The sequence below is a fragment of the Schistocerca gregaria genome, chromosome 4, assembly GCF_023897955.1.
Source record: "Schistocerca gregaria isolate iqSchGreg1 chromosome 4, iqSchGreg1.2, whole genome shotgun sequence".
Lineage (NCBI taxonomy): Eukaryota > Metazoa > Arthropoda > Insecta > Orthoptera > Acrididae > Schistocerca > Schistocerca gregaria.
Window position 1 is genome coordinate 513,874,179 of NC_064923.1, and position 16,901 is coordinate 513,891,079.

Consider the following 16,901-nt stretch of genomic DNA (forward strand, 5'->3'; position numbering starts at 1 on the left):
TCCGACCAAGACTCGAACTCGGGAGTTCGAGTCTTGGTCGGACACACAGTTTTAATCTGCCAGGAAGTTTCATATCAGCGCACACTCCGCTGCACAGTGAAAATCTCATTCTGGAAACATCCCCCAGGCTGTGGCTAAGCCATGTCTCCGCAGTATCCTTTCTTTCAGGAGTGCTAGTTCTGCAAGGTTCTCAGGAGAGCTTCTGTAAAGTTTGGAAGGTAGGAGACGGATACTGGCAGAAGTAAAGCTGTGAGTACCGGGCGCGAGTCGTGCTTCGGTAGCTCAGATGGTAGAGCACTTGCCCGCGAAAGGCAAAGGTCCCGAGTTTGAGTCTTTGTCGGGCACACAGTTTTAATCTGCCAGGAAGTTTCATATCAGCGCACACTCCGCTGCAGAGTGAAAATCTAATCCTACTCTAACATAAATGGCGCCAAAATTGAATTTTTTTTTTCTAAATGTGTGGCCATCTGGAACTCGCACTTTCATCATCTCTACTTCTAGCCAAGCTCTCTATATGCCACAAATCAGGTCTAAATCGGTGATGCCGAGTGGATGCGTTCCCCTTCTAAGTACAGTAGATTGCTAAAGATATGAGAACTGAGTTTTCACAAGTTAATATTTTCCTACAGCATAGCTTTTCTAGTTTCTTCATACCTAAACATCAATACCGATGTTGTCACTAAGGGTCCCTCTAAGAACATGACAAATATCAAATTTAATTTTGTGCCCAATAATCGTGGAGACTATATATTTTCAGTGCAGTTTGTGGAGACATCTGGTATGCAGATTGCCTAAGTGCCCCGCCGTGTTGTTCTCCGCTGCTCTCATATTTTCTTTAGCGTGTGACGTCTTTCACGCTGGCTGCCGTGGCGGGTGTCCATAAACGCCGTGACGTGCAGTCGCAGAGGTGGCGGCTTTGAATCTCGCACATCTATGAAATTTTTATCTTGATTGTTTCGTCAGTGGGGTAGAGGAGGCTGTACGGCCTGGATCCTGACATTAGGATTCTCCTGAAGTCTCGATTACTCATTTCTTAGGATTTCCTACCTCAATCGGTAATAACGGAGTCCTTATAGGGCCACTTTATCAAGTCAAAATTTAGGTCAAAAATTATTGTCTTCGGTCCCTTAGCGATGTAGAAAGATTTAAGCTTATGAGTCAGTGCTATACTCGCAAACTCACTCATCAAAACCTATGGATGCACTATCTATATACATAATAAAGTTTTTACGGAACCTTCAGCGCGTGGGTGCTACTCGCATTTGCCCTTTTTTTTCATAAAACACCAATCTTCTTCCATATCTTTTTTGTCTCCTTTTATCACAGATAATGATAATGGTTTTAAACAAATGAGTCATCGATTTCTTAATGTTCGACAAATAATTTATTTATTTGCTTTCGATCGAGAAATGTTACTTTTAGCCTGAACTCTCGCGTTACGCTCGAGCTAGCTGCAAATTTGAACTGAAGAAGTTGAATATGAATCCCAGACACGTCGTAGCAGAAAAAGATAACTATTTAAAAGGTGTAATATGACTGTTGTTAAACGGTTGGTTTTTGCAAAATAAATTCACATTTTGGACATAAGACTAATTATTGCAAGTGTTCACAATTACATACATGATTTTAAAGAATGAAATTATTTTTTGAAACAATAGAATTTTACAATTTGAGTCGGATGTGACAGAGCAACAATCATAAGTGTTAGTTCGCGAACAACGCAATCTTGTATTACAAATCACAGAGACACTTATTGCTGTAATAGTAGTACAGAAATTGCCACGTTTTACTGGCTGTTACATCCTCTCCGATTATTTTCGAACGCACTCACTCATCGAAATGAAGACACAATGCTATGCATGACAAGTAGTCTCCACAGTCACTTACGTTAGAGGTGCATTCATTATCCTGAACCTAAATAATTTCATAGTTCTTAATGGCACGTACCGAGATAAGGGCACCAGACAAAATATCAAAATAATACCACATAACATCACATTTAGACGTGACAGCGGCCTCAATTCGGCAAGAAGAAATCCACAAATTGCTTCAGATATGCCAGGCCCTTGCGGAGCCACTCATTGATGATTAGATCCGTTACAGCTACCAAACTGCGTGGAACGTTGACTACTTTTCACCCTCTGGTCCTAGCAGTTCCACATATTTCCTATGCGGTTAAGACTGGGTGATTTATCGGGGCAGCAGTAAAGGTGCGGTAGGGGGTCTGAGAACAAGAACGTGTGTGTGCAGTCCGGCGGGACGGGAGTGTCCGCAGCATACCCATCCTGAAGACGTAGAAGAACGGGCAACACTAGGTCACCGAGATGTTGAAGTACTACACATACTGGTTCATGTACATTGTCACCTGAGAGAGAGGACCCAAAACACGGTACGAGGAACACTCCCACAAGGTCACGGTGCCACTTCCGGTATGAACTGCACACACTGCTGATTAAACGGCTTATTAGGTCGTCGGTGCACTCGGGGTTAGGTTAAGTAGTGTGTAACTTTAGGGACTGATGACGTTAGCAGCTAAGTCCCATACGATTTCACACTCATTTGAACATTTGAACAAAGACCCGGAGTTTCACGTGCCGATGTGTCTAAGGGCCCTTTGGGAGGTATCCGGTTCACCGTGTCCACTGCTTGCGATTCCCTTTGCAATATTATCTCAGAAACTGGTTGACATGGAACTGCACTCATCGACAGTGTCGGTTTCTGTCGTGTTTAAAGCCGATTGCCACTGATTAGGCATGATACTCGCCTCAAGTTCCTATCGGTTACCATCTTTTCTTTAGTAACTCTGTGCTGACGCTGTGTTATATGGCTGCGAGTAGTACAGCGTTGCTTTAGACATGTTGGACAGTCCACATTGATACACCAGCAAACCGGGCGCTCCTGTTCACAGTGTGGTCACGGGCACGCCGAATATGGTACCTCCTGCACGCCAAACACGATACTTGCTGCCATCTTCCCACGTCTCCACTTCGGCCCATCTTACTGCGCTGGTTCCACATAACCTCCTTGCACATCACCTCGCTACCAAGACTTACGAAAGACGTGAAAGGTCGCACTATCAACAACACTCCGAAACGACCAGTTATCTCTTTAAAAAATTAAAATCAACAACTTCTACATCGTTTAATTTCTGGGACGAATTTCTTGCTAAGTTATGATACTATTGAGAGCAGATTTTGCTAAATTCTTCTTGATGCTAACATATCATGCCTGGTTTTTGTGTGAACTGATGATGTATGCCATTATAACTCTAATTAATCAACGGTGTTCAAGTTATGGTTTTTCATTAGTCTGTTCAAGCAAATCCACCTGACTGTTTCCGCGCGGGACTCCACCTACTCTTGCTGTGTTGACAGAAGCAATAGCATGCCGATTCAGAAGAGATGCGTTTCCAAACTGTTAACAGATTGTTGAACGTATTCCACCGCCTAAAGTTTTCCATAAACATTTGCTCTTTGTTTGCCATTGATTGTAATTACTGGTGTAGGCCCAGACCAGGAAACAGACTCCACGCCATTACTCTGTCACTGAATCTATTACATGAAATGCGTACCATTATTTGTTACGAGATTCAAGGGTTCCTTCTAGACAGAATTCAACACATCGCTCTTATCAGAAGAAGATCGACAGATGGAAAGCTAATTTCTAGAGCACTGCAAGGAAGTGCGGGAGCGACAACACGCCGGGACCACTGGCGGCGTGTATGGACTGCCGGATCGAAGGGCAGTGGTCACGATGGTGTACGACCTCGTCGAAACCGGATCCTGCATATTTAAGTGCATTGCAATTCGCGTAGAGAAACCTCCACCATTGTGAAACCTCGCGATTCTCGACTTGGGTTCGAGTTGCTACTCGTAGTTTCGCCGAAGCGAAAAGCAGCGAATGGAGTACCTGGGGAAGGCGGATCTTATTAGCTTTTCTGAGCTTCTAATTACTATTTAATATTTTCATGTTCTTACATTGGTAAGTTGAAACAGCGGTATTTTTCTGTCTTGTGACCGCTAACGCCCCAGTTACCTGCCTTGGGGATTAGTGTATGTAACGGCGGTGTACCTTGTCGCCGCTGTCCGGTGAGGCGTGTAAGATTGACAGCTTCTTGATTGTAGGTCGGGTGGCGTTCTTCTTCCGTAGTGGTAGTCATTCCTTCTTATTACGGGCGCTCTAAGCACAGTATTCTGTGGGCGGAGCCCAGACCGCTGCTTCTGGCTTTGGTATAGTTTTACATCTTGCATTTGTTTTGTTGGATGTCAGGTAGCCTCACCAACATTATCATTAGTCGCTCGTTAGACTGCTACTACGAGTTACCATCTTGTGATCTGAATGCAGCTGTTGGCTGCCTTTCTCTTCACTCGCGAAAATGTTTTTGGTGTGACCTACTCAGAGGTTGATTCCTGGAGCACCGTCTGTCACTGGCTCATGTGTTTTATTTTATTATTTTATTGTTAAGTTACCATCATTTGTCTTCTGTTGGTGATCTATTGTATGTTTTTTAATTAGCTTTTCTATGCCTTTCGCCGTTTGACAGTGTATTTGTTAAAAAAAATTTATAATTGCCATTTTGGCGTTAAAGGCCTTCAGTCGTGATTGTGGTTACTTGCTTTAAAATTCTGATTGCGAGCACATTGGGTTATTTTCAAAAATTATTTGCAGTCTGTATTTTATGTATGTTTGTTAAATATTTTAATAACTGCCATGTGTAAGGATCGCACTAAGCAAGCTACGAGAAGATCTTCACCTGATGGTCCTTCCATCGGACAAGGGGAATGCCACTGTACTGTTACTATGATGAGCAGAAGATTTATAGCTTGCTGAGTGAACCAATGTACCGGAAGATCGATAAGGACCCTGCAGGGAGAATAGGAAAAAACGTCGGCGTTGTTGACTTCTTCTTTCCTTCAGCAAGAAGTTTGAAAAAAGATTAAGACATCACAGCTCTCTTCCACCGAAGTAATGTGGTCTTCCAAAGATCATCTTCCATTATGTCCCATTGTGAACAATATCAGTGCTCCGGCATATGAATTAAGTACACTTCTTGCATCTTTACTGATACGTTACGTGGGGGAGTGCTCGCATCACATTCGCAAGTCCAGTGACTTCGTTAATAGACCGAGTCCGACTTGTCAGTTAGCTTCGATGTCGTCTCGCTCTTCATTGTCACTCATTAGCAGTAAGTTCGAAGCCGATATAACAGCGCTATTTCATGACGCCCTTTCCTCAACCTACTTTTTATTCAACAGTGAAGTCCTCTCTCACTTACGGTAGCAAACTTCATTTATGGCAGTTTTTAAGGAGAGGGCAACTTGATGTGTCAGAACTTAAACACATAGTCTTACGGAGATGTGCAGATGACACTTTCGCAGTGAGACCCCACGGTGAAGAGGAACTCTCACGCTTTCTCCACCACCCGAATTCAATCCACGAGGGTATAAAATTTACGATGGAAATTGAGAAGGGCGGTCGTCTACCGTTTCTGGATGTCCTGGTTTGCCGTAAAGTTGGTGGATTATTGGAGCATTTCGTTTACTGTGAGCCCGCACGTGCAGACTTGTATTTTCAGGAGTCTAGCTGCGACCAACAATCACAAGCTAAGGGCGTCCTTCGAATATTGATGCACCGCGCACGTGTCGTATTTGATGGAGACTGACTTGCAGACGAGATGGAACACCTACAAGCTGTGTTCAAAGAAACTGGTTATTCTCCACATTACATCTGCACAGCTTTAGTGAGGAAGGAACATGACCATTCGCCAGATGAAGAGGAGAAACAGTAGTTCAAGTCTTAAGGAAACATCATGTCAAAGCAATCTTTCGCTCACCTACAATGACTTGCGCTCTTCCCGATTCGGCATAGAACGATCTGGGATTGCGGAGGGCCAGAGTCTACATAATACAGGGTGTTACAAAAATGACCGGTAAATTTGAAAAGGCAATACAAACTGAACGAGCAGCGATAGAAATACACAGTTTGTTGCAATATGGTTGGGACAACAGTACATTTTCAGGCAGACAAACTTTCGAAATTACAGTAGTTGCAACTGTCAACAAAAGATGGCGCTGCGGTCCGGGAAACTCTATAGTACGATATTTTCCACATATCCACCATGCATAGCAATAATATGGCGTAGTCTCTAAATGAAATTACCCGAAACCTTTGACAACGTGTCTGGCGGAATGGCTTCACATGCAGATGAGATGTACTGCTTCAGCTGTTCAATTGTTTCTGGATTCTGGCGGTACACCTGGTCTTTCAAGTGTCCCCACAGAAAGAAGTCACAGGGGTTCATGTCTGGTGAATAGGGAGGCCAATCCACGCCGCCTCCTGTATGTTTCAGATAGCCCAAAGCAATCACACGATCATCGAAATATTCATTCAGGAAATTAAAGACGTCGGCCGTGCGATGTGGCCGGGCACCATCTTGCATTATCCACGAGGTGTTCGCAGTGTAGTCTAACGCAGTTTGTACCGCCACAAATTCACGAAGATTGTCCAGATAGCGTGATGCAGTAATCGTTTCGGATCTGAAAAATGAGCCAACGATTCCTTTGGAAGAAATGGCGGCTCAGACCAGTACTTTCTGAGGATGCAGGGACGATGGGACTGCAACATGGGGCTTTTCGGTTCCCCATGTGCGCCAGTTCTGTTTATTGACGAAGCCGTCCAGGTAAAAATAAGCTTCGTCAGTAAACCAAATGCTGCCCACATGCATATCGCCGTCATCAATCCTGTGCACTATATCGTTAGCGAATGTCTCTCGTGCAGCAATGGTAGCGGCGCTGAGGGTTTGCCGCGTTTGAATTTTGTATGGATAGAGGTGTAAACTCTGGCGCATGAGACGATACGTGGACGTTGGCGTCATTTGGACCGCAGCTGCAACACGGCGAACGGAAACCCGAGGCCCTCTGTGGTTGCCGTACGCGGTCGCCCTACCTTTCCAGCACGTTCATCCGTCACGTTCCCAGTCAGTTGAAATTTTTCAAACAGATCCTTTATTGTATCGCTTTTCGGTCCTTTGGTTACATTAGACCTCCGTTGAAAACTTTGTCTTGTTGCAACAACACTGTGTTCTAGGCGGTGGAATTCCAACACCAGAAAAATCCTCTGTTCTAAGGAATAAACCATGTTGTCCACAGCACACTTGCACGTTGTGAACAGCACATGCTTACAGCATAAAGACGACGTACAAAATGGCGCACCCACAGACTGCGTTGTCTTCTATATCTTTCACATCATTTGCAGCGCCATCTGTTGTTGAAAATTGTAACTACTGTAATTTCGAAAGTTTGTCCACCTGAAAATGTACTGTTGTCCCAAGCATATTGCAACAAACGGTGTATTTCTACCGCTGCTCGTTTAGTTTTTATTGCCGTTTCAAATATACCGGTCATTTTTGAAACACCCTGTATATTGCTAGTGCAGCAAAGCCTTCATGTTCAGACAACGTGCACAGTGCGTGAAATGTCCGTTGAACTTGATCACCGCACTCGCCTTTCGCAGCCCAGGAAGTCAGGAAAAGAGGAGCATTGTTCATTCCTGGAAATTGAAATAAGAACACCGTGAATTCATAGTCCCAGGAAGGGGAAACTTTATTGACACATTCCCGGGGTCAGATACATCACATGATCACACTGTCAGAACCACAGGCACATAGACACAGGCAACAGAGCACGCACAATGTCGGCACTAGTACAGTGTATATCCACCTTTCGCAGTAATGCAGGCTGCTATTCTCCCATGGAGACGATCGTAGAGATGCTGGATGTAGACCTGTGGAACGGCTTGCCATGCCATTTCCACCTGGCGCCTCAGTTGGACCAGCGTTCGTGCTGGACGTGCAGACCGCGTGAGACGACGCTTCATCCAGTCCCAAACATGCTCAATGGGGAACAGATCCGGAGATCTTGCTGGCCAGGGTAGTTGACTTACACCTTCTAGAGCACGTTGGGTGGCACGGGATACATGCGGACGTGCATTGTCCTGTTGGAACAGCAAGTTCCCTTGCCGGTCTAGGAATGGTAGAACGATGGGTTCGATGACGGTTTGGATGTACCGTGCACTATTCAGTGTCCCCTCGACGATCACCAGAGGTGTACGGGCAGTGTAGAAGCTCGCTCCCCACACCATGATGCCGGGTGTTGGCCCTGTGTGCCTCGGTCGTATGCAGTCCTGATTGTGGCGCTCACCTGCACGGCGCCAAACACGCATACGACCATCATTGGCACCAAGGCAGAAGCGACTCTCATCGCTGAAGACGACACGTCTCCATTCGTCCCTCCATTCACGCCTGTCGCGACACCACTGGAGGCGGGCTGCACGATGTTGGGGCGTGAGCGGAAGACGGCCTAACGGTGTGCGGGACCGTAGCCCAGCTTCATGGAGACGGTTACGAATGGTCCTCGCCGATACCCCAGGAGCAACAGTGTCCCTAATTTGCTGGGAAGTGGCGGTGCGGTCCCCTACGGCACTGCGTAGGATCCTACAGTGTTGGGGTGCATTCGTGCGTCGCTGCGGTCCGGTCCCAGGTTGACGGGCACGTGTACCTTCCGCCGACCACTGCCGACAACATCGATGTACTGTGGAGACCTCACGCCCCACGTGTTGAGCAATTCGGCGGTACGTCCACCCAGCCTCCCGCATGCCCACTATACGCCCTCGCTCAAAGTCCGTCAACTGCACATACGATTCACGTCCACGCTGTCGCGGCATGCTACCAGTGTTAAAGACTGCGATGGAGCTCCGTATGCCACGGCAAACTGGCTGACACTGACGGCGGAGGTGCACAAATGCTGAGCAGCTAGCGCCATTCGACGGCCAACACTGCGGTTCCTGGTGTGTCCGCTGTGTCGTGCGTGTGATCATTGCTTGTACATCCCTCTCGCAGTGTCCGGAGCAAGTATGGTGGGTGTGACACACCGGTGTCAATGTGTTCTTTTTTCCATTTCCAGGAGTGTATATCCATAGGACATTCCAAGGATTATTCTGCCATAGAAATCTTAGCCTCGACGAGATACTCCTGGGATACAGTTTTTAAGTAATCGGTGGAAATACGTTTGGTGAAAGATCTTTTTAATTGTGATGGCACCTTTCAACTGGATAAGGAGTGGGACCCGGTGACTTCTTCAATATCTACAAAAAGAAATTTTTTATGGCTAATGACATGTCTAGCGATAATTAATTTTGTTCATTTCACATCTGAATTTTAACTTCGCAAGCCCGCTTTCAGACAAAGAGCGTTCATGTGGTATCACCATTACGCATGCGCCTGTCCGCCATAGATGGAGATGGGCGCGAAATTCGACAGAGGTGGCTCATGTAGCAGCTGCCTTTGCGCATGCGCCTCCGCGCCCCTGTTTGGTATAATGTTAGTGACGGAAGCTAGTAATCTCCTGCGCTAAACATTCACCTTAACGTAGATGAATCGTAGTCAGTCGAAATAAAGCAGCAAGAAGTCGACATCATACGGCTGCATTGCCGAAACTTCATGGAAGGTCAAGCTTCTCACTACTCGACTGATAATAATTAAAACCCTGCAGTAATGCAACCACTTTCAAAGAAAATACGAAATCCGTTCACTGGGCTGGAATATGTACATCACTAAGCGTTCATATACCGTAGATCGCCTGCAAATAGCTCGTAGCAACGTCCACCGACAATCTCCACCGCAACGAAACAAGAAACAGTGCAAGAAAATCACGTTCAGCTTACTGGGTAATTTATTGGCTGCAGCGAAAATCTCGCTAAATCGTCTCATTCGCTAAAAACCGCGGTCCAGCTAGTTACTTGGCTCCACAATGTATAGGTCTCAGCTAACTGAGCGTTTGCACAATAGCTAAACAGCCCACGCCACGATGGTTCGACCGCAAATTCACGACCACTCATAGGAACACAGTTTCGTTACCTCATAATTTTGTGTACTTTAGGAAATAGCACAGTTGATCACGAATGATTACTTTCTAGTGATTCCTGAAATACACAATGAAAACACCACCTTCGACCCATCGAGGGCATGCCTTCTACGTCCCCCCGTGAGCTGCCAGCCGACTCCTCGATGTCGCAAGCTACCAAAACGCTCCACAAAATAATTTAATCTGTAGGCATTCCAGCCAGACAGGACCAAGGACAGAAGGTAGGCATTTTCATGGGTCATTTCCTGCACTCACGAAGAAAAGTTATATAGAGTGATGTTCCCAGACGTGTCTTCTATAAATTTCTGTGCAATGGCCACTGACAAATATCACTCATTAGGTGAAATCAAAAACCTACAAGACAGCAACGTAGGCTCCGTCGGTTTCGCGATACCATGTCCATCTTCACATGGCTATACTTGTTTTTAAACAATGTTACATTTTCTAGCAGCATGTCGTTCACTCCTGAACGGTACACGAATACCTGAGTAGTTAGTGCCACTTCATATGTTGGGTGAATGATTCGAATAACGCAGATAAATATGCTATAATTGGTAACATATAAAGCAAGTGAATCAGTTGCATTTATATTTGATCTAGTCAAAAGGCGTTTCGTGTCTGAAGAGCAAATGTAAGGGTATGCTGTAGCATATTTTCACATTTTTCTGTGTTATTCAAGTCATCCACCCAGAAAATAAAATGCCGCTAGTATTCCTAAAAAGTTCAGAACCGGACAACATGCTGCTTATTAACCTAATATTGTAGTAAAAGAAGTGTATCTGTTTTATGAGGGGCGCGATATTCTGAAATCGTTCATGGCAATAAATTAGAGCTCTTTAAACATATTTGTGGCTGTTTCGTTCTTAACGTACAATCCTTAAAGTAACAATAGCCAAGAAGTTCATCGAGATCCACCATGGATTAAATAACATTAAAAGTCTTTTACATCTCATGCAGTCCGATGATTGCGGCAATTTTCTGGCGGAAAAACCAAATTTTACGCTCTCATTGTTTATTTAATAATTAGGGCCAATTATTTGAAAAATTATGTCATTTAACAACTGTATACAAGCTTTGGACACCAGTTCAAAGGAAACGATTTAAACGGTACGTGGGTATTTTTATCTGCTGCTCTAAACTGATCGAATCCTTTATGCAGCCATTCGTTTCGCGTGTGTTCTAGGGACAGTGATGGCGGGAAAATCCTGGAGAAACTGCTGTCACGCATGGAACAGTACGCCAACAACCTGGAGACGCTGGTCGAGGAGAGGACGTCTGACTACCTGGAAGAGAAGCGCAAGTGTGAAGAACTGCTGTACCAGTTGCTACCCAAGTGAGTGCTGCGACGCCCGCCGCCATTCTCTGCTTATGCTGCTGTAGCACTGCTTCCGTTGTACGGTCTGAGTATTCAACGGTTTGAGCGAAGTAGGCGTTTGAATAACCATTGCTATTCGAATGCACTGGAAACAGGATATTGCAAGCAATGAGTGAAAGTGACAATCTGTGCTTTCCGTACTATCGGTTGTTTCTTTCACAATTCACGTCTCACGTTTTTGCCTGATTTTGCAGTTTCTAATTTAATAATCCCCCCATGAACCATGGACCTTGCCGTTGGTGGAGAAGCTTGCGTGCCTCAGCGTAACAGATGGCCGCACCGTAGGTGCAACCACAACGGGGGGGTATCTGTAGAGAGGCCAGACAAACGTGTGGTTCCTGAAGAGGGGCAGCAGCCCTTTCAGTAGTTGCAAGGGCAACAGTCTGGATGATTGACTGATATGGCCTAGTAACAATAACCAAAACGGCCTTGTTGTGCTGGTACTGCGAATGGCTGAAAGCAAGGGGAAACTATTGCCGTAATTTTTCCTGAGGGCATGCGGCTTTACTGTATGATTAAATGATGATGGCGTCCTCTTTGGTAAAATATTCCGGAGGTAAAATAGTCCCCCATTCGGATCTCCGGGCGGGGACTACTCAGGAGGATGTCGTTTTCAGGAGAAACAAAACTGGCGCTCTACGGATCGGAGCGTGGAATGCCAGATCCCTTAATCGGGCAGGTAGGTAAGAAAATTTAAAAAGGGAAATGGATAGGTTAAAGTTAGATATAGTGGGAAATAGTGAAGATCGGTGGCAGGAGGAACAAGACTTCTGGTCAGGTGACTACAGGGCTATAAACAAAAAATCAAATAGGGGTAATGCAGGAGTAGGTTTAATAATGAATAGGAAAATAGGAATGTGGGTAAGCTACTACAAACAGCATAGTGAACGCATTATTGTGGCCAAGATAGATACGAAGCCCACACCTACTACAGTAGTACAAGTTTATATGCCAACTAGCTCTGCAGATGACGAAGAAATTGATGAAATGTATGATGAAATAAAAGAAATTATTCAGATACTGAAGGGTGACGAAAATTTAATAGTCATGGGTGACTGGAATTCGGTTGTAGGAAAAGGGAGAGAAGGAAACGTAGTAGGCGAATATGGACTGGGGCTAATAAATTAAAGAGGAAGCCGCCTGGTAGAATTTTGCACAGAGTATAACTTAATCTTAGCTAACACTTAGTTCAAGAAACATAATAGAAGGCTGTATACATGGAAGAAGCCTGGAGATACTGACAGGTTTCAGATAGAATATATAATGGTAAGACAGAGATTTAGGAACCAGGTTTTAAATTGTAAGACATTTCCAGGGGCAGATGTGGACTCTGACCACAATCTGTAGATTAAAACTGAAGAAACTGCAAAATGATGGGAATTTAAGGAGATGGGTCCTGGATAAACTGAAAGAACCAGAGGTTGTACAGAGTTTCAGGGAGAGCATAAGGGAATAATTGACAGGAATGGGGGAAAGAAACACAGCAGAAGAAGAATGAGTAGATTTGAGGGATGAAGTAGTGAAGGCAGCAGTGGGTCAAGTAGGTAAAAAGACGATGGCCAGTAGAAATCCTTCGGTAACAGAAGAAATATTGAATTGATGAAAGGAGAAAATATAAAAATACAGTAAATGAAGCAGGGAAAAAGGAATACAAACGTCTCAAAAATGAGATCGACAGGAAGTGCAAAATGTCTAAGCAGGGATGGCTAGAGGACAAATGTAAGAATGTAGAGGCTTACCTCACTTGGGGTAAAATAGATACTGCCTACAGGAAAATTTAAGAGACCTTTGGAGATAAGAGAACCACTTGTATGAACATCAAGAGCTCAGATGCAAACCCAGTTCCAAGCAAAGAAGGGAAAGCAGAAAGGTGGAAGGAGTACATTGAGGGTCTATACAAGGGCGATGTACTTGAGGACAATATTATGGAAATGGAAGAGGAGGTAGATGAAGATGAAATAGGAGATACGATACTGCGTGAAGAGTTTGACAGAGCACTGAAAGACCTGAATCGAAACGAGGTCCCCGGAGTAGACAACATTCCATTAGAACTACTGACGGCCTTTGGAGAGCCAGTCCTGACAAAACTCTACCATCTGGCGAGCAAGATGTATGAAAAAGGCGAAATACCCTCAGACTTCAAGAAGAATATAATGATTCCAATCCCAAAGATAGCAGATGTTGACAGATGTGAAAATTACCGAACTATTAGTTTAATAAGTCACAGCTGAAAAATACTAACGCCAATTCTTTACAGACGAATGGAAAAACTAGTAGAAGGCGACCTCGAGGAAGATCAGTTTGGATTCCGTAGAAGTGTTGGAACACGTGAGGCAATACTGACCCTACGACTTATCTTAGAAGCTAGATTAAGGAAGGGCAAACTTACGTTTCTAGCCTTTGTAGACTTAGAGAAAGCTTTAGACAATGTTGTCTGGAATACTCTCTTTCAAATTCTGAACGTGGCAGGGGTAAAATACAGGGAAAGAAAGGCTATTTACAATTTGTACAGAAACCAGAAGCAGTGGTTGGGAAGGGTGTGAGACATGTTCGTAGCGTCTCCCCGATGTTATTCAATCTGTATATTGAGCAAGCAGTGAAGGAAACAAAGGAAAAATTCGGAGTAGGTATTAAAATCCATGGAGAAGAAATAAAAACTTTGAGGTTTGCCGATGACATCGTAATTCTGTCAGAGACAGCAAAGGACTTGGAAGAGCAATTGAACAGAATGGATAGTGTCTTGAAAGGAGGATATAAGATGAACATCAACAAAAGCAAAACAAGGATAATGGAATGCAGTCGAATTAAGTCAGGTGATGGTGAGGGAATTAGTTTAGGAAATGAGACACTTAAAGTAGTAAAGGAGTTTTGCTATTTCGGGAGCAAAATAACTGATGATGGTCGAAGTATAGAGGCAATGGCATGGAAAGCGTTTCTGAACAAGAGAAATTTGTTAACATCGAGTATAGATTTAAGTGTCAGGAAGTCATTTCTGAAAGTATTTGTATGGAGTGTAGCCATGTATGGAAGTGAAACATGGACGATAAATAGTTTGGACAAGAAGAGAATAGAAGCTTTCGAAACGTGGTGCTATAGAAGAATGCTGAAGGTTAGATGGGTAGATCACATAACTAATGAGGAAGTATTGAATAGGATTGGGGAGAAGAGAAGTTTGTGGCACAACTTGACTACAAGAAGGGATCGGTTGGTAGGACATGTTCTGAGGCATCAAGGGATCACCAATTGAGTATTGGAGGGCAGCATGGAGGGCAAAAATCGTAGAGGGAGACCAAGAGATGAATACACTAAGCAGATTCAGAAGGATGTAGGTTGCAGTAGGTACTGGGAGATGAAGAAACTTGCACAGGATAGAGTAGCATAGAGAGCTGCATCAAACCAGTCTCAGGACTGAAGACCACAACAACAACAACAATTTAATAATTATTCATGCTCATTTATCTTAAGTTTCAAGCATTCTTCAATCTAAGTTTTATGTGGTAGTTGACGTGATCTTCAGTCTGAGGATTGGTTTGATGCAGCTCTCTATGCTAACCTATAATGAATAAGTACTGCAACTTACACCCATTTAAATCTGCTTACTGTATTCATACCTAGGCCTTCCTCTAAACCTTTTACTCCCTGCACTTCCTCCCATTACATAATTGACAAAACCTTGATGCCTCAAGATTTGTCCTATCAATTAGTCTTTTCTTTTAATCAAATAGTGCCATAAAATTAGTTTTTAACCATTTCTTTTCAGTGCCTCCTCAACAGTTACTGGATGTAACCATTTAATCTTCAGCATCCTTCGGTAGCACCACGTTTCAGAAGCTTTTATACTGTTCTTGTCTGAAATACTTGCAAGACTACAATGGTCTTGCAGTTTGATTTCAAAGACTACAGGTGACTATAGGTTTACGCTCTGACACCAGCCACATTAATTTGCAAGCCTTCCACGTGTCTACCGGGATGGCGTCTGCTAAATTAAATCTGCCTTCTGACGGTGGTTATAATTGCTAGCTTGCAGTGGAGGTTATCACTTTCATCAGAATCTTAACTAAACTTAAATACTGAGAAAAAATAATAAAATGGTGGCCCCGTCATTATTCCACTCACTTACTCATGGGTGGTTAATATTTCAACAAGGGCTTAATCTTTCATAAAACTAGCAGAGTATACTAGTCACAAAATAGGACAAACAGCACAAGTTAAGCGAGAGGACAAATAAGTCATGAACTGTTGGCAACACAAATAGAAGCAATAAATAATTAGAACTTCACTGGTTGGTGTTTGGTTTGCAAAGATCAAGGTTTATCTGTTTAATCTATTTACTCTGGCTCAAAACATGGATAACGCAATCTGAAATTATCTAACGCTGAATATACTCTGACAGATTTCTTCTTCTCAGAAGTTACACTACGTGAGTGCAGTCGAGAAAAAGTGGCGAGACTGTGATTCTGTTTGCCCTAACAAGCCGGAACAGCAATAGTATACCCCTTTCTCGACGGACAGCATTGTCTCAGGCGACAGTTGTGGCAGCAGACCTGATACGGAGAAGATCGTCTTTGGTACAGCGAGTTCTCCGGGATTATTGAGGTCCAAACTGTCGGTACAGCTGAGACTTCATCACAGACTCCCCAGTCAAGAGCAGTGCCAGTGCGAAATCACACTTAGGATCAGTGTTCCAAATGCAACCACTAATAACAAGAGTCAAGACCAGAATCTCCTCTCCAGACCATAGTCTGAATCAGAAGCCTATTTCTCCCCTCATTCCTTTCCATCAAAACGGAGTAAACTTAAAAGTGCACCAACGCAACCACCCCCTCTTTGGTTTCGTGCCAATCACAAGATTTCACAAGCGCCACACATCCCGTCTAGGTTGTCTGTTCAACCTCTCAGCCAATCCGAACCAATGTTGATAATATTCTTTTCCCTGATGGAGAAACAGTCAATCCCTGACTCGTAAATTTCACACAGGGAGGAGATGACGTTTAGCTCCCTGATTGTGTTCCCCACAGCCACTTTAGGCAGCGTGTTTTGAATGTTTTTGGTTAGGCTTTAAATGAACAACACATTTATAACAGAGATCATTATCTAGACAGGCCTAACATCACAGCATGTCCTCAGAGGCCTTAGCTAAACCAAGCGAAGTGCTTTTGTGTCCCAACATAGACCATTTCATAGCCACCACATATGTCGCGTTCCATCCTAAAATTCTTCCGAAAGCCCAAATCTTCCCAAAAAAACTCGGCAGACAGATGGACGACACAACCTGATGGCTCCAACCTGATGGCCCAAGGCGTACATGGAAACTTACGGATTTTTATGGAGACCATCTCTGTACACAATAGATGTTTACAATACAGCCGAAAAGCCTTGGCCAAGCGATCTACTTTCTCTCCTGTGCCCCTGTCCCTGCCGTGACCAGAAACGCCTAACAGGTAGATCCAGGTAAGCTGTTTGTCGCCTCTTCAGCCGAAAGCATTGTCTGCACAATGGTGCGAGAAATGCTTGGGACCTGCATTCTGTCCCCAGTAAGGGCTTTGAGATGTTTCCCTCCCTAACAGCTGCACGTGGCTTCCAACTCCCCATTATCCATTGCAAGA

The 16,901-nt window shown here is 44.2% G+C and overlaps 1 protein-coding gene across 1 annotated transcript in view; it reads left to right on the top strand.

The window, feature by feature from the left end:
- The window catches only part of LOC126266906 (atrial natriuretic peptide receptor 1-like), a 1,198,842-nt gene that overhangs the window by 749,810 nt on the left and 432,131 nt on the right, over positions 1 to 16,901 (top strand). Inside the window, exon 3 of the mRNA XM_049971583.1 lies at positions 11,104 to 11,253. Coding sequence (XP_049827540.1) covers positions 11,104 to 11,253 — 150 coding nt within the window. The remainder of the gene's footprint in view (positions 1 to 11,103; positions 11,254 to 16,901) is intronic.